Below are 18833 nucleotides of genomic sequence, written 5' to 3'. Positions count from 1 at the left end.
TTCCTTGTGATCACCTGAGGTGGAAGCAGCAGGCAGCGAAGCAGAGGTCCTGGCACTGGACTTCAGGATCGGACTGTGGAGTATATTGGGGCCTCTTGTGACTGGCAAGGCCGCGAGGACTGGATTGGACTGATAGCTGGAAAACATGCGTATTAAAGGTGTCACATAAGGCTGGCTCAAATATTTTTGGGGGGGGGGGGCAGGGCATCTATGAACATTTCTTCTTCCATTCTCAGGGGGGGGTTGCACCAGCCCAAGGTCGCTGGGAAGCCGAATCCAGATGTGATTGTTATTTGGGTTCCAGGCGAGGAAAACAATTTGCTCTCGGCCTTGAGTCCATAGCTGATCTCAGGCAGGCAGCTCCAAACAGCCGAATAGGGAGGGGGGGTCAATTTCCACCAATTCTAGCAGACATCTTCTCCATGTTGTTGTCGATTCTGTGGACCAGCTCCAGGACCGACGCAAGATGACCAGTTTGGGCGATACTGGTATCCTGCTTACGGTCGAGTCCGGTCAACGCAAGAGTCTGTGTACTGCTAGCTCGGCACATACCGTTACAGAATTCAGGCAGCCTGCCAGTTGCCAGAATCTCACGGGTCTTCATGTAGATCCTCCACGTCCTCAGAGGACAGAACCGCCAGACACATCGGTCTCCACCTGGCCCATGAGTCCTGAACGTATCCAGCCGGCAGTGTCTCCTCAGGACATGTGGGCTCCCCTCTGCCTGATCTTCGGGTTGAGAAAATTTCATCGATTGCGTTGAGAGACCAGACGATCAAATCCATGATGTAAATTTGAGTGAAAGTAAGGAGATGTAAAAAGAGGCTCAGAGTCAGACAGGACAAAGTCGCAGGCCAGTGTGGGAGGAGAGGGAGGAAACAGGAGGAAAGAGAGAAGTGTCTGCCTTCGCTGAGAGCAGGAGTGGATGTTGGGACCACTTCTGACACCATGTCACAATGATGAGCCGTTCATGTAAATAAAGCTTTCACTGACAATGGAGCAGCCAACAAAACAACACGGAGTGGCTCGTACATTGGTCTGCGTCCCTTGCTATGTATGTCTCTTCCCCCAGCTCTCGCGTGACCTAGCCAGATCACAGAGCTCTTCCAAAGCTGGTCTATGAACAAGGATGATCACTCAGACATATCCTTGACAGTCAGCACCTCCCTGGCTGCATGCTGGGAATTTCTTAAACAATCCAACTCCCCATGTAAACTCCCACCTGGAACATCTGGAACAACCCTGATATTCTACTAAATAAAAAAACACATTGTCTTTAATCAATGGATTAAAAAGGAATCAAATACTCTGAACATCTTTTTTTTTTTTTAATCTTTTGATACTTTCAACATAATGAGATTAATAGCAGCAGATTTCCAGAATATCAACAACTCCAATCCTTAAAACACACACATTCTCCTTTGGGCAGGTTCTGGTGGAAAGGAGGGCTGGTCAGGGGGCTGCAGACAGGTTCTGGTCCTTGGGTTTGCCCAGCCCTGGTGTCAGGGTGGCGCTGACCTTTGGTGGTTTTGCTCTGGGTGGGCTTGTATTGCTTGGTCCTGGTCAGGGCTCTGCCAGGGGAAATGGGTCTGTGGGGTCCTGGCTCTCTGTGCATCCCGTACTTTGGCGCCTTCTGGGCGGGGCCAGATTAAAAGTGCACAGGCCTCTGGGCCCAGAGTGTTCCAGGGGCCCTGTTCCACACGGTTCCACACCATAACATTGTAAAAATTGTGAATGATACACTGTAAAATGACATTTCTAACATCTCTCAGCCAGTGGTACCAGAAGCAGTAGCAGTTACTATCTGGCTTTTATATACATTTTGTTTCAAGCATAAACTGCTGGTGTTTACCCTAGGTGGGTCCCACATGGGCCTTGAACATCCTCCACGTCCTCAGAGGACAGAACCAATAGACACATTCGTCTCCATCTGGCCCATGAGTCCTGAACGTATCTAGCCAGAAGTGTCCCTTCAGGACACGGGGGCTCCCCTCTGTTCGATCTCCAGGTTGAGAAAATTTCATCGATTGCGTTGAGAGACCAGCCGATCAAATCCATGATGTAAATTTGAGTGAGGAGTTAAGAGATGTAAAAAGAGGGTTTGAGTCAGACAGGACAAAGTTTCAGGCCAGATTGGAAGGGAGGGGAGGAAACAGGAGGAAAAAGAAAAGCGTCCGCCTTCGCTGAGAGCAGGAATGGGTCTGTCGGGTCCTGGTGATCTCAGGCTCCCCCTGTGACGCTTCGGGGTCTGGTTGTGGTCCCTTTACAAACACACAGTTCACCATTGCCACATGATCACATGTGCACGTGCCCACAAAGTGCTGCTCTTTCCATCTGGTTTGATATTTGTGTTGTCAGGTGTTCCTACATAATATTCCATATCCTGTACTTCCATAGTACTGCAGCAGTGTGTTTGTGTGTGTACTGTGATCCTGACAGCTTAAGACTAATTTTCCTTTCACACTTTAATTCTGCACCTTCCTTTCCTCCCCCCCGCCAGGTTCAGCATCGCCATATCAGCACTGATGACATTAAATCTGTAATATTCTATATTCAAAATCGTTTTAGAAGTTCATTAGAAATGAAACCAAACTGGTTGAAGTAAATCTACCGGAGTCGTATTGCCTTAAAACTTTCCCAGACAGATGAATATTTCCCCCACTGGGGACATACAGTGAGGAAACAAATGCTCTAAGACGGTCTTGTTCCTGCGGAGGGCAAGTTCCTCTGCCAGTCTTCAGACGTGGATCGCTGAACTGGCAGAACTTGATCAGTGTGCCGACAGTCGGATCCAAACAGTCGCCGATGAAACACTGCAGACCTCTGATGGTCAAAGTGTTTCAGATTCATGTCCTGCATGTGAGCAGAACCAGAACCGCAACGGGTCAAACCACACCGACGGCAGACTTCATGTGTAAAATATAGACTGCATGAAAAACCACGTCATACTCAACTGGTCACTTTATTGTACATAGTTTAGTTTGCCATTCTGTAAAAGAAACCAGGGTGAAGTAACAAACGCTCCTCTGCATGTGAGCATCATGCTTTTGGCTGAAACGGCGACAGGAATCATTACAAACACAAAACTGTTTATTTACACACTGACATCCTCCGTCTGGACATAAAAAGCCTCTGCAGGAAGTGTCTGCGCTTCAGGGGTGTCAGAATCAGAGAAGGTTTGAACATCATGCAGCGTGGTGGATGGGACACGTTGCAGAGCAACTACAGCCGACCTGGACCTCAGCATCATGTGCATCACCTGATCTGCAGGAAAGACACTGCTTTGCTTAAAACCGGAATCGAGTGACATTCAGAGGAGAAAAGTGACACAAAGAGCTAAACAAACATAGTAACCAGGTTTCCTTCAGGTCGTTGACATTTTCCAGAACTCAGTTGATTCTGAGACACAGAAACAGAAATCAGGATGTTTTGGCTAAAATGGACATTTCCTGTGTGACCGAGGGTCGATGGGACGCTGAGCTGGCCATGCCTGGTTGAAACGCTGCAGACATGATGAGATCAGCAGCGGGAGGAATTTACAAGTCCAGCTATGAGAAGCTTCAGCAGGGAGCTAGCTTGTGTTAGCGTGGAAATCTGCAGCAGATTACGAAGCGTAAACATCATCATACATGGTCAACATTTCTAACTTCAACACCTCAGAAAGACATTTCAGGTTGCTTGTTGGAGCAGCCTTTGTTCCCCCCTCATCACTGCCTTCATCAACTTTCTCATGTGGTCGCTTCGCAGCGTGGAAACATGGAAGCAGCATCCTGTCAATCCCGCTAACGTCATTTTACAATCTGAAAGGGGGCAAAACGTGCACATGTGCACAAACTGCACAAATCACAATGCTGTGGACACCATGGCAATGCTCTGCAGTCAGAGACTCCTCCCTCCTGATTAAATGGGATTTTATACATCCGCCATCACTCTCCTGGACATGTCGGGAAAGGTTCGATCTTCTGAGCGACCGCTGGAGGTTGTCCAACCAGCTGTCTGGTAAAAACTCCAGCTGAGACCATGTCTCAGAGCAGCGTTGTGCTGATCATTGCTGTGGTACGGAGACATAGACGACTGTCTTGTCCAGACGTTCAGCTCATTTCCAATGTCCAGAGAGGTGCAGGAAAGAAGCGGGATGAATCTGGTTGTGTTCAGGTTTAAAGCAGCTAAATGATGATTCCCACTGCAACACGTTTCCTGTTCGCTGCTTTTAGAAATGCAGGAATAAACAGAACACAGATCAGAGTGTGGTTCAGCAAGCCAACCTGCTCAGGTGTTTTCTCAGGGTTCTGCGGTGGGGGAGGGGTCTATGGCCCACAGGGGCTGTGGACCAATAGGATAACAGATCCATTGTCCCGGCAGGAGGAGGTGGTATTCTGATTACAGCTGGAAGATGGTCAAACCAAAAGGTGAAATAAAAATGTTCATTTTTCTTTTCTTTGTTTCACTATATAAAAAGCAATTATTTCCATCAGTGCAACAAAACAAACGTCTTTGAACTGAAAACAGGTCGCATCTTTGAACACAATCAGCTGAAGGACACACGGCAAGTACACTGGAAGGACACACAGAAAAGAATCAGAGAAATCCTGCCCCAGTGCCAAATAAGAGAAAACCCCAGAGAAGTTGAATGAGGAAAAACCCTGCTTTGTCCTGCTGTGTGCACGATGAGGCAGCAGGAAACATCAAATGTCCCGACAGAGGACATGTCCCTCTGGGTGTCTGTCGGGAAGAGACAAGAGACGGCAAGAGAAACAGCAGGTTTGCCTCTGCAGCTCTGCTGCACTTCCACCATGCAGCCAGTGGGAGGTGCTGTTGCACTATAAAACACACCCCTCGCTGCTTACAAGTCAGTGCTTGTTGACATGAAGAATAAAAAATACACATTTAAAAAAATAAAATAAAAAAAATGTGGAAAAACTAAGAAAAAAAGAAGAAAAGCAAAATGAAGAGCAGCCAGGACTCAGTCGATCTTCACGGCAGCGTAGATTTTCCTGATGAACATGTAGGCAGCGTAGAAGCCAATCGTCCCCGTTAGCAGCCAGAAGGACAGCACCATCAGGGTGGTGTAGCCAAAGTACAAGAGGGAAGGGATAAACTCCACGATGTCCAACTGGGAAACCAGAGAGAGGACTGTCAGCTTAAAGTTGCAGGAACACAGATGAGACGACTTAAATAGACATAAACACATTAACTCATGGAGAAACAAGACCTTTGTGATCCACCAACCTCTTGGAAGAAACTTCTCCAGCACAACATTTGTGCCCATCTACCACCCGCTCCAGCATGCTGCTAACAGAGGTTAACTCATCTCGACATGTTCTACATGTTCGTCCTGTTTAATCTGTAAGCTAATGTTTGTCTCTGTGGTCATTGCTGATGGTTTTACCTGGTTGTTAAACATGGTGTCTGATCAGTTGGTTTTACCTGGTTGTTAAACATGGTGTCTGATCAGTTGGTTTGATTGTTAAACATGGTGTCTGATCAGTTGGTTTTACATGGTTGTTAAACATGGTGTCTGATCAGTTGGTTTTACCTGGTTGTTAAACATGGTGTCTGATCAGTTGGTTTTACCTGGTTGTTAAACATGGTGTCTGATCAGTTGGTTTTACCTGGTTGTTAAACATGGTGTCTGATCAGTTGGTTTGATTGTTAAACATGGTGTCTGATCAGTTGGTTTGATTGTTAAACATGGTGTCTGATCAGTTGGTTTGATTGTTAAACATGGTGTCTGATCAGTTGGTTTTACATGGTTGTTAAACATGGTGTCTGATCAGTTGGTTTTACCTGGTTGTTAAACATGGTGTCTGATCAGTTGGTTTTACCTGGTTGTTAAACATGGTGTCTGATCAGTTGGTTTTACCTGGTTGTTAAACATGGTGTCTGATCAGTTGGTTTTACATGGTTGTTAAACATGGTGTCTGATCAGTTGGTTTTACCTGGTTGTTAAACATGGTGTCTGATCAGTTGGTTTTACCTGGTTGTTAAACATGGTGTCTGATCAGTTGGTTTTACCTGGTTGTTAAACATGGTGTCTGATCAGTTGGTTTTACATGGTTGTTAAACATGGTGTCTGATCAGTTGGTTTTACCTGGTTGTTAAACATGGTGTCTGATCAGTTGGTTTTACATGGTTGTTAAACATGGTGTCTGATCAGTTGGTTTTACCTGGTTGTTAAACATGGTGTCTGATCAGTTGGTTTTACCTGGTTGTTAAACATGGTGTCTGATCAGTTGGTTTTACATGGTTGTTAAACATGGTGTCTGATCAGTTGGTTTTACCTGGTTGTTAAACATGGTGTCTGATCAGTTGGTTTTACCTGGTTGTTAAACATGGTGTCTGATCAGTTGGTTTTACATGGTTGTTAAACATGGTGTCTGATCAGTTGGTTTTACATGGTTGTTAAACATGGTGTCTGATCAGTTGGTTTTACCTGGTTGTTAAACATGGTGTCTGATCAGTTGGTTTTACCTGGTTGTTAAACATGGTGTCTGATCAGTTGGTTTTACATGGTTGTTAAACATGGTGTCTGATCAGTTGGTTTGATTGTTAAACATGGTGTCTGATCAGTTGGTTTTACCTGGTTGTTAAACATGGTGTCTGATCAGTTGGTTTTACCTGGTTGTTAAACATGGTGTCTGATCAGTTGGTTTTACATGGTTGTTAAACATGGTGTCTGATCAGTTGGTTTTACCTGGTTGTTAAACATGGTGTCTGATCAGTTGGTTTTACCTGGTTGTTAAACATGGTGTCTGATCAGTTGGTTTTACCTGGTTGTTAAACATGGTGTCTGATCAGTTGGTTTTACCTGGTTGTTAAACATGGTGTCTGATCAGTTGGTTTTACATGGTTGTTAAACATGGTGTCTGATCAGTTGGTTTTACATGGTTGTTAAACATGGTGTCTGATCAGTTGGTTTTACATGGTTGTTAAACATGGTGTCTGATCAGTTGGTTTTACATGGTTGTTAAACATGGTGTCTGATCAGTTGGTTTGATTGTTAAACATGGTGTCTGATCAGTTGGTTTTACCTGGTTGTTAAACATGGTGTCTGATCAGTTGGTTTTACCTGGTTGTTAAACATGGTGTCTGATCAGTTGGTTTTACATGGTTGTTAAACATGGTGTCTGATCAGTTGGTTTTACCTGGTTGTTAAACATGGTGTCTGATCAGTTGGTTTTACATGGTTGTTAAACATGGTGTCTGATCAGTTGGTTTTACCTGGTTGTTAAACATGGTGTCTGATCAGTTGGTTTTACCTGGTTGTTAAACATGGTGTCTGATCAGTTGGTTTTACATGGTTGTTAAACATGGTGTCTGATCAGTTGGTTTTACCTGGTTGTTAAACATGGTGTCTGATCAGTTGGTTTTACCTGGTTGTTAAACATGGTGTCTGATCAGTTGGTTTTACATGGTTGTTAAACATGGTGTCTGATCAGTTGGTTTTACCTGGTTGTTAAACATGGTGTCTGATCAGTTGGTTTTACCTGGTTGTTAAACATGGTGTCTGATCAGTTGGTTTTACATGGTTGTTAAACATGGTGTCTGATCAGTTGGTTTTACCTGGTTGTTAAACATGGTGTCTGATCAGTTGGTTTTACCTGGTTGTTAAACATGGTGTCTGATCAGTTGGTTTTACATGGTTGTTAAACATGGTGTCTGATCAGTTGGTTTGATTGTTAAACATGGTGTCTGATCAGTTGGTTTTACCTGGTTGTTAAACATGGTGTCTGATCAGTTGGTTTTACCTGGTTGTTAAACATGGTGTCTGATCAGTTGGTTTGATTGTTAAACATGGTGTCTGATCAGTTGGTTTTATCAGGTTGCGGAACAGCCAGCCAGGGAACCCTGGGGCTGCAGAGACTATTGATGTTTTTAAAAAGAGGCTCATGACCCACCTTTTCAGTTTAGCTTTCAGATGATCTTATCCAGTTTTTAGTCTAGGTAAGGATTATTTCTCCATTTTTGTTATTCTCACTGTTATTTTTATTCACGTTTATTTTTACCTCATTTTATCACTTTATCATTTAAATATTCAATTCTTGTGTTCACTTTTGTTTTTTATCCTTTTTTGTTGGTCTTAATAAGCTTTATTATTTCAGTATGCAAGGGCTATGCCCACTCAGTTTGTAGGGTTGTTATCATAGGGATGGTTTGCATTGTAACCTTTTGGCTGTGGTGCAAATTTGGGCCCACCCAGAGTTGTGGTCGTTCCAGTGCTGATGCGCCATATGGTTATGGGTGGGCTGGCCCCTGGTATGAAAGGATCTACAGGAGATCATTTTCTGCCACCAGTTGTTTATACTATTTTTTGGGTGGGGGTTAATAAGCGCTTATTAATTTGATGTGGAAATGCGCGGCATTAGTCTGGATAACTGCTGATTTTTTATTTCTTATTTTATTTTTATTTAGGACGCTCATTCGCCCCTCAAAAAGGTTGCGCCCTGGGCGGTCGCCCACATTGCCCAGAGCAAAGACCATCCCTGCCAACAGGCTATCAACTTACCTGCAAGCAGGACAGCAAGAGAAAAATGGGTGAAACGCAGAAGGCGTAGCTGGCGCCGGAGCCAGGTGAAACAAACCAGTAGAAACTCTGCTCTCACTCACCAGCGCAGGCCCCACCCATCAAATACAGTTAAATTTGCAACCAAAACTTCAGAATTGCAAGCAAAAAGGACAGATTTGCAAACAAAACTTTCCAACTTGTAACCAAATGTTTTTAACTGTAAAGAGTTATTTTTATGCACAATGGTTGTAATTTTTGACTTACAAAAATTAGTTTTGTTTTAAGAAAACTGTAGTTTTGATTGAAAACATTAGTTTTGATTGAAGTTGGAGAAGTATGCTTAATTGGAACCTAATTTGTTTCTATCTCTCCAAAAAGAAATTTGATTCTCACTTTTTTTTTATTTTTATTTTGCTCTCAAAAATCATTTTTAGTTTCAAATCTAACTTTTTTGATTGGATAATAAAGACACAAATTTCTCTCCAGACTAAAACAGATCAGGATTTCTCCTGGGGTTTTGGCAATGGGGTTATCGGGAAATATGGTCACTGAACACTATGTAATACAGTTACATAGTCAATGCTCAAGCTCATATATGGGGACATGTTTGTACTTGACCAGAGGTGGAATGGCAAAATTAGATGTCTTTGATCGCCTTCAGTATGTCATTTTTCATGTCATTGTAAAGTTGTACTTTAGGGTACTCTCAACTGCTGTTCGGTGCATAAGCACAGAAAACAGTCAGAACCCGTCCCCCCCACCCAGAGGCGGAGGGAAACTACCCTCTCGTCCACCTGGATAAACCCCAACGTGCAGACACCAAGCTGGGGGCTGATGAGAATGCCCACACCTGCTTGCCGCCTCTCACCATGAGCAACTCCAGAGTGGAAGAAGGTCCACATCCCTAGAGCCAGTTTCTGCAGGCAGGGATCGGACCGCCAGGGTCACCGCCCCTTGCTGCCACCCAGCTCACATTGTCTAATATATTATTGAAGGTAAATGTAGGCAGCAGGCCTTTACTTGTGTGTCACATATCGTCTTGCTGCCTGGATGACTTTACTACAACACCTCATGGGGCGTGCAGGTCAGACCACAGCGGCAGCATCTGCATCAATTGCAGAATCCTGACTTGCAACTTGGACTTCTGCTGGCAATGCTCTGCAGCTGGTGGGAACTCTGTCCCAACCACGAACACAAATCTCTTTTCCTGGTCCAGCACTAGATGGTGGCAGTCTGTTTCTGGTTAACTTTTCATTGACCGTAGCTGGTATGCTGCTCAGGTTGGAGGAATGGCCACTATCATGAATTTTAGGTGGCCACCAGGTTTTATCAAACAGGAAATTTCCAGGGAGGATATGTGCCAATTTTGATGGTTATTTCAAGACATAAACAATTGTGACAATTATGTGGTCCACCAGGAATGTGAGGTTCTCACCTTGTTGACAAAGTAGAAAATAGCATAAATAAGAACGTAGAAAGCAGAACCTCCCGACACCAGAAAGGTTCTCCACCACCAACGGTAGTCCTGGTAAGGACAGAGACAAAACACATTATTATATTGATAAACTTCAGCAAAACAGGAGCAAATCTGGACATGAAATATTCAGAAATTCATGTCTAATGCTTTGTCTGCATGTCTGCAGTTAATCAGACAATTAACCCATAGGAGAAAAAGAAAAACCAATATGAGTTTAACCTGATTACACTGCACCAACTAAAACCTTGATTTCCTCTTTCTGATTTCAGAAGCGAGAAAATACTGTTACAGGACTGTTGTTAATGTCGTTTCAATCACAGTTTTACGCAAAAAAAGAGTCAGATTTCAAACATTTCAACAAAGTAAAATTATGATTTGTAAACAGATTTCCATCTGCTCCAGAAATACATCGTTACCTGAAATGTTCCGTGACCCCCTTACATCATATCTGGTTACGTGCAAATGTGTAAAAAGTGTTTCCATCACACTTTTACAACAAGTCAGAAAAACCGCCTCATTAGAGAATAAAGGCCAAATGTAGTTTCCATAAGCAGTTTTTTTATTGCCATATTTAGGTTTTACATAATTCTAGAGGTAAGGAAACATAGCTATTGTACTAACAATATGATTAAATATGATTAAATATATAGAAACTTCCCTCAGCCACCCACCCATCTCCTCTGGGCAGGGCGGGTGGCTAGTTATCTAAAGTTTGGTCCTCTACCAGAATCCTGGGAGCTAGAGGGTCCTGGAGAGGGGGGGGGGGGGGGGGGGGGGGGGGGGGGGGGGCATTTGTAACAATAAATTACAAATGATATTTATTGCACATCCCTAAGTGGTACCCATAGTCATCGGAGGACACGCTGGAGAAGTGGGTGCGGGTGAACAGTTTGAATCCTGCAGGTAACATGGTGCTAGGTGCTACATCATCCATTTGGGTCCTTGGGCAAGACCCTTAGCGCTACTGCCCAACTACCTCATGACGAGTGGAAATAATGAAGCTGACATACCAGCTCAGATGTTGCCCAGTCAAACAAGGTCTGCGTCACACACTGAGGAAACCAGGGTGCTGTGATGACAAATGGGCTACTGGAACACGAAGTAGATGACAATAGACACGAGAGGCAAATAAGGAACTGTTGGAATGTTACTAAGTAACCCTAGTGAGCGGGGCTATATGAAGAGGCTGTGGGACATATGGATACTTCGATACCCACAGTCCACAATGACACCAAAACAAGTAGTAGCACAATAGTCCAACATACGCAAATGGCAGCTGCTATCACAGTTGGAGATTGAGGAGATACAACACACTAATACTGCAAGGGGGACCACTTGGGGGGGTCATCATAGCTAAGATGAGAGTGTGCCGGCACCCACTGGCAAGAATTAGTGATGTACCAGAAAGCCTTCTAACTAGGGTGAATGCAATAACAACAATCCCTACCGCAACCATCACTAAAACCAATGAGCTGATATACAGGACACCAACAGTGATCCTGGAGAAGCTTGGTCAAAAGAACATAAAGGGCAAGAAGGAGGCACCATGGAAGAGGAGGTTAGAAACCAAGATCAAGGCAACTTGAAGGGAAGTTAGGCAACTGTCAGAACTCCAGAAGAGCCCAACCATGAAAAGGGTGCCAGAGAGGTACAGCCAGATGTCCATACCTGAGGCCCTGGAAACCGCCAAACAAGGACTCCAAGCATTGGCAACAAGAGAAGTTGAGGCCAGAAGAATAAACTGGCTGTTCTCAACTAACCCAGCTAGGATAATCCAACTTAAGCTGACCTATCAAGGCTGGAGACAGAACAATACTGGAAAGGCATATGGGAGAAGGAGGCATCACATAACAGTGAAGCACAGTGGTTAAAAGACGTCAGAGCAGACCACAGCTCCCTCCCTGAACAAGACCCAGACAAACCTGTATTGTCTATATATACAAGCCTGGATTGATGACCGGAAAGCCTACAACTCAATGCCACACACATGGATCCTGGAATGTCTGAAGCTGTACAAGATCAACGGCAGCATGAGGACCTTTGTTGCAAACTCAATGAGGTTGTGACAGACCACCTTGGAGGCCAACTTCAAGCCAATTGCACAAGTGTCCATCAAATGTGGCATATATCAAGGAGATGCCCTGTCCCTGCTGCTGTTCTGTATTGGCCTGAACCCCCTCAGCCAACTGCTCACCATGCATGGCTTGTTCCACCCTAAGTCCAATGTCCAGCCACTATACACTAAGCGCAAAGAAGGGGGCCGGGGACTAGTGAGCATCAAGGCCACTATCCAAGATGAAACATCCAAGCTCCATGAATACATCAGGAAGAGGGCACCGAGGAAAAGCCCCTGCATGCGATGTACCACCGGCAGATCACCGAAGTGGCCGATATAAACAAGTCCTATCAATGGCTGGAGAGGGCTGGACTGAAGGACAGCACAGAGGCACTAATAATGGCAGCACAGGAGCAGGCCCTGAGCACCAGAGCGATCAAGGCCCAGATCTACCATACCAAACAGGATCCCAGGTGCAGACTCTGCAAAGGAGCCCCTGAAACAGCTAAGATAGTGCATAGGACCCTTAAGCTCCTAGAACTCTGGTAGAGAACCCGAGCTATATGTCAAAAATCAATGACTAATCTTATCTGATTTGAATTTTTACGTAGTATCGGATACTGCCACTGGGGAACTTTGTTGCTACAAATGTCCCATTGACTTGCATTAGAACTTCATATTTTGATCTCATCACAATTACAAGTTAGAAATATTCATTCTTTATTGCCAGCATTTCATTTGCAGGACAAGTCCTAAACTTTTGACATTTTAACTTTATTTACCAAATAGAACTGGTTTTCTGACAGAAGACAAGAAATCCTGGTATTTCTGATCATTTTTTCACTGTTAGGAAAAGCTTAAACCACAATGTGACTAAATAATTCACAAACGTTTTTGTGCTATCATGGCAGTATTTCATGTTTCACTTCAGGCCAATGTGTTAGTGAGCGTAAAGTGAGACAGCTATATCTGTAGAAAACACAGTATGCACGGAAAAAGTGGACACATGATGCATGATAATTCAACACCTGTGACCAATCAGTTGATGTGGATGTTCTCACCTCTGCACACAGCTGGAAGTAAACCATTACAATGCTGATCTGAGAGCAGGACACCACCAGGATGATGAAGACCAGAAACAGGAAGCCAAACAGGTAATAAAACTGATTCTCCCAGATGGCCTGTTAGCGGCGACACACATTGACATAGACATTACAAACTCTGAACAGACACAAACTGGATAAAACCCTTAAGATTCAGTTTAATATACAGACCATTCTCAGTGACGTCACATTGTTGCCATGTTGGGAGGCTTAAAGCTAGGTGCTAATGATTGACTGTTAAATTTGTTTCTCAACAATGATGCCAGCAAACTTCACAAACCAATTTAGCTCTTATATGTTAATGTCAGACATATTTTATATAAAATATACTTGTTGGTGCTCAAGATCTTTTACAAAATCCTGGTTTACAATCTCCAAAACTGCCAACTGTGTGAAATTTTATACCAGACTTAACTTTCCACCACATTTACCAGTAAGATTTACTGTCCACTGTTGGAAAAATATTGTAATTATGCTATTGTGAGCCTCTGTAGAGGACAAAAGCCTGTTCCATCCTCCACGAGAAGCGAGAACTTTTTTCTTGTTCTCGAGGCTCCAAGAAGAAAATTACGTCATTTTGTTCTCGTGGCTGCAGAACTTTGTTCTTGCGGGGCTCCGAGAAGTATCGTGTGATTGGTCAGACATTTGAGGTGGGCGTGGTTAACATGGAGAAAGCATGAAGCGGAGTTGCTGCTTCCGCTTGTTTTGATAAAACAGCTGATCGAGGTGGTGAGAAAGTACCAACATTTTTACATGTAGCATTAAAACACTCAGACCCAGCCACGTGCGCACCTCGCCCTGCTGCGTACACGACCCGCCCTGCCTTGTGCGCACCTCGCCCTGCCATGGACGAAGTTGCTGGTTAAATATGAAACTAGAAAAGCACGCAGAGAGCGGAAACCTCCGCCAAGCACAATGTTAAAGAATTCTTTTAAAACATTCCTGGATCCAAACGGTGATCCGGATCACCACCAGAATTTTCACATTTTCAACTCTTGAAATGTTTATAAAAATCCATCTGTAGCCTTTTGAGTTATCTTGAGCACAAAGACGCCGGGAAAAACATAACCTCCTCGGCGGAGGTAACAACCGGGTTCATTGCACATAAAGCAGACATCTCCCCCGCAGTGATCCCTCCTCGCTGCAGACCTGCTCCTTGTGGAGTATCTATGGACCGGATGAAAAATAATTTTTTTCTTGTTTTTGCAGCCACGAAAAGCAAGAACTCAGATCTTGCTTCTCGTGGAGGATGGAATAAGCTAAAGGGGTCAGAATAATATTTGTTGAGAAGTTCTTATCTACTTCAAAGTGTCTCTGAAATGTAAACCTCAACAAGGGACATTAACCCCCTGCTGGAGACTGGCATCGTAAACCTCACTTTGGGGGTCCTACACCGAGAACTGTGATTATGATGTTCCCAGAAGGGGGTTGAGGGACAGAGTATATAAGGGTGTAATTGTAAGTTGATTGTTGGTTCACATTGTCCACCGGCTGTGGTCACTTGGCTTGTGTGAACTTGCAAGTAAAACTTTTATACTTTTCTACTGACCTGAGTGTCTGTTGTTCATTGGGAGATTTTTCTCCAACACCATTACATTAGCTGGTCAGTTTTACAGGAGCGGAATTAAGTTTACAAGTCGTTGGAGGTTTAGTGATGTTGAGTGGTAGTGGAAGTCAGACTTCCAGCTGTGGAAAGTTCTCCACATTGTGTTTCCTCTTCATGTCAAAGTAAAAACCAGCAGAGGCCGATAACGTTAACTTGATGTAGAAATGAGAGACATCGCCGAATTTAACTTAGGAGTTAACGTCACTGTGAGAAAAACATATTTTATAACTGTTTATTGACACCATAAAGAAAATAAATATAATTTTTCATCAACACTAAAATTGTCGTCTCCATTTACAACGTGGTGAAGGCTGAATCTGCTACATATCCAGCCAACTTCATGGCATGCCAACCAGGCATGCTCACACTAGGTTATTTTATTTTTTTTCTTGGGGCCTCTTAAACTCTGTGAGATTTGTCTATTGTTGTCTATTGTTATGATGTAATGTCTGTATTGTTTTTTTGTTTTCTTGTGTTGGGACTACGTGTTATCTGTCCTTTCCTGCCTTAGGACTACGGATGTAAATTAGCTTTGTGCTAACTCCGGCATATTTACATTGAAGCTTTTGCCGATGTGTTGATGAATATGCATTGTCCTAATTTAAATAAATAAATAAATAAATGGCAGTCGCATTTACGCTGAGAGAAACTTTAGTTGCTGCATAATAGCAACAAGGTGCTGCTAACACAGCCGAGAGGCTTCCAGGTATCGGCTCTGATGGCACAAACACATTTACCACGTCGTTTAGGGTCAACAGGCGGTCTGGAACATGACAAGCATCACTGGAAAACTAACTGGAAGATCTACAGACACAGGAGATGCTAGCTGTAGCAGCTGAGCCTGTTTTTTTGTTTTTTTTCTTTTTTTGGATCCGTTTACCACCCCAAACATTCCCAATGTGCAAGTCACGCAATCAATGACAAAAGCTGAGAATGGTGTACAGAAAGTCAGTTTAAGAGCAGTCAAGATTATTTTGTGTCCTGCAGAATCTGTACATACACTGAAAATGAAGAAGAGCTCGATGAACATGGCACCGAAGGGTAAAATCCCAGCCATGAGGATTCTGATGAGAAGAAAAGAATTCGTGTCAAACACTGAACCGCCACAAAGTGGAAAGATCAGACGACAGGTTGGTAAAACTCTTACCCAACAAACTTGTTCATGTACCAGCGCTGCTCCGGAACCTGCCGAGGGATCTGATTAGTGCGCACCGGGTTATCGTAAGGCTGCTTCCGGAAGCCAAAGTAATATCCCAGATAAACCAGAGGCAAGGAGATGCCAAACCACATGCACAGCAGGGCGAGCATGGTAGTGAAGGGAACCTGAAATGAGAGGTAATTAGATGATGTATTATTTACCATGGACATGTGACGATGAGAAACATCATGCTGTCCAACACTCCGCTTCAATAGAGAAGTTGCTCTGACACATCACTGGATTCTAAGAAAATACAGCACACATCTGCTGTGAAAAAGTCCCTGTAAATCCCCGGAGTTGGTAAAAGTCCTGGAAACCCTGTCAAGAGACAGGAACCATGTAAAGTCTTTGGAACCCTGTCAAGACACAGGGACCCTGTAAAGTCTTTGGAACCCTGTAAAGTCTTTGGAACCCTGTCAAGAAACAGGAACGCTGTCAAGGCACAGGAACCCTGTCAAGACACAGGAACCCTATAAAGTCTTTGGAATCCTGTCAAGACACAGGAACCCTGTCAAGACACAGGAACCTTGTAAAGACAAAGGAACTCTGTTTAATCTTGGGAACCCTGTTAAGTCTTGGGAACCCTGTAAAGTCTTTGGAACCCTGTTAAGTCTTGGGAACCCTGTAAAGTCTTTGGAATCCTGTCAAGACACAGGAACCCTGTCAAGACACAGGAACCTTGTAAAGACAAAGGAACTCTGTTTAATCTTGGGAACCCTGTTAAGTCTTGGGAACCCTGTAAAGTCTTTGGAACCCTATAAAGTCTTTGGAACCCTGTAAAGTCTTAAAAAGCATGCAAAGACAGAGGAACCCTGTAAAGTCTTTGGAACCCTGTCAAGACACAGGAACCCTGTAAAGACACAGGAACCTTGTAAAGACAAAGGAACCCTGTTTAGTCTTGGGAACCCTGTAAAGTCTTTGGAACCCTGTTAAGTCTTGGGAACCCTGTAAAGTCTTTGGAATCCTGTCAAGACACAGGAACCCTGTCAAGACACAGGAACCTTGTAAAGACAAAGGAACTCTGTTTAATCTTGGGAACCCTGTTAAGTCTTGGGAACCCTGTAAAGTCTTTGGAACCCTATAAAGTCTTTGGAACCCTGTTAAGACACAGGAACCCTGTCAAGACACAGGAACGCTGTAAAGACAAAGGAACCCTGTTATGTCCTGGGAACCCTCTCAAGACACAGGGACCCTGTAAAATCTTTGGAACCCAGTTAAGACAAAGGAACCCTGTAGAGTCTTCAGAACCCTGTAAAGGCAAAAAACCCTGTTAAGACACAGGAGTCCTGTCAAGAAACAGGAACCCTGTAAAGGCACAGGAACCCTGTCAAGACAGAGGAAACCTGTCAAGACACAGGAAGCCTGTAAAGACAAAGGAACCCTGTAAAGACAAAGGAACCCTGCAAAGTCGTGGGAACCCTCTCAAGACACAGGAAGCCTGTAAAGACAAAGGAAACCTGTCAAGACACAGGCACCATTTAAAGTCTTTGGAACCCTGTAAAGTCTTTGGAACCCTGTAAAGTCTTAGGAACCCTGTCAAGACACAGGAACCCTGTAAAGACACAGGAACCTTGTAAAGACAAAGGAACCCTGTTTAGTCTTGGGAACCCTGTAAAGACACAGGGACCCTGTAAAATCTTTGGAACCCTGTTAAGACACAGGAACCCTGGAAAGGCAAATAACCCTGTTAAGACACAGGAGTCCTGTCAAGAAACAGGAACCCTGTAAATGCACAGGAACCCTGTCAAGGCACAGGAACCCTGTCAAGGCACAGGAAGCCTGTAAAGAAAGGAAACCTGTCAAGACACAGGAACCATTCAAAGTCTTTGGAACCCTGTAAAGTCTTGGGAACCGTATAAAGACAGAGGGACCCTGTAAAGTCTTTGGAACCCTGTCAAGACACAGGAACCCTGTAAAGTCTTCGGAACCCTTTAAAGTCTTTGGAACCCTGTTAAGACACAGGAACCCTGTCAAGACACAGGAACGCTGTCAAGACACAGGAACCCTGTAAAGTCTTGGGAACCCTGTAAAGTCTTTGGAACCCTGTCAAGACACAGGAACCCTGTAAAGACACAGGAACCTTGTAAAGACAAAGGAACCCTGTTTAGTCTTGGGAACCCTTTAAAGTCTTTGGAACCCTGTCAAGACAGAGGAACGCTGTAAAGACAAAGGAACCCTGTTATGTCCTGGGAACCCTGTCAAGACACAGGGACCCTGTAAAATCTTTGGAACCCTGTTAAGACACAGGAGTCCTGTCAAGAAACAGGAACCCTGTAAAGGCACAGGAACCCTGTCAAGACAGAGGAACCCTCTCAAGACACAGGAAGCCTGTAAAGACAAAGGAACCCTGTCAAGACACAGGAACCCTGTAAAGTCTTAGGAACCCTGTCAAGACACAGGAACCCTGTAAAGTCTTGGGAACCCTGTAAAGGCAAAAAACCCTGTTAAAACACAGGAGTCCTGTCAAGAAACAGCAACCCTGTAAGGGCACAGGAACCCTGTCAAGGCACAGGAAGCCTGTAAAGACACAGGCACCATTCAAAGTCTTTGGAACCCTGTAAAGTCTTGGGAACCGTATAAAGACAGAGGGACCCTGTAAAGTCTTTGGAACCCTGTCAAGACACAGGAACCCTGTAAAGTCTTGGGAACCCTGTAAAGTCTCTGGAACCCTGTCAAGACACAGGAACCCTGTAAAGTCTTTGGAACCCTGTAAAATCTTAAAAACCGTGCAAAGACAAAGGAACCCTGTGATGTCCTGGGAAACCTGTGAAGTCTTTGGAACCCTGTAAAGATTTTGGAACCCTGTAAAAACTTTGAAACCCTTTAAAGACAGACGAACCCTGTACAGACAGAGGAACCCTGTACAGACTTTGGAACCTTGTCAAGA

The 18833-nt window shown here is 44.1% G+C and overlaps 1 protein-coding gene across 1 annotated transcript in view; it reads right to left on the bottom strand.

Moving 5' to 3' along the window:
* Nucleotides 1-2989: 2989 nt before the first annotated feature.
* The window catches only part of tm9sf4 (transmembrane 9 superfamily protein member 4), a gene marked incomplete at its 5' end in the record, with an annotated part of 47381 nt that continues 31537 nt past the window's right edge, over nt 2990-18833 (bottom strand). Inside the window, 5 exons of the mRNA XM_079239515.1 lie at nt 2990-5113; nt 9942-10031; nt 13101-13220; nt 15749-15812; nt 15896-16071. Coding sequence (XP_079095641.1) covers nt 4964-5113; nt 9942-10031; nt 13101-13220; nt 15749-15812; nt 15896-16071 — 600 coding nt within the window. The 3' untranslated portion in view covers nt 2990-4963. The remainder of the gene's footprint in view (nt 5114-9941; nt 10032-13100; nt 13221-15748; nt 15813-15895; nt 16072-18833) is intronic.

The sequence above is a fragment of the Telmatherina bonti genome (assembly GCF_933228915.1).
Source record: "Telmatherina bonti genome assembly, chromosome: 4".
Classification (NCBI taxonomy): domain Eukaryota; kingdom Metazoa; phylum Chordata; class Actinopteri; order Atheriniformes; family Telmatherinidae; genus Telmatherina; species Telmatherina bonti.
This window is presented reverse-complemented; position numbering and strand designations above follow the sequence as displayed.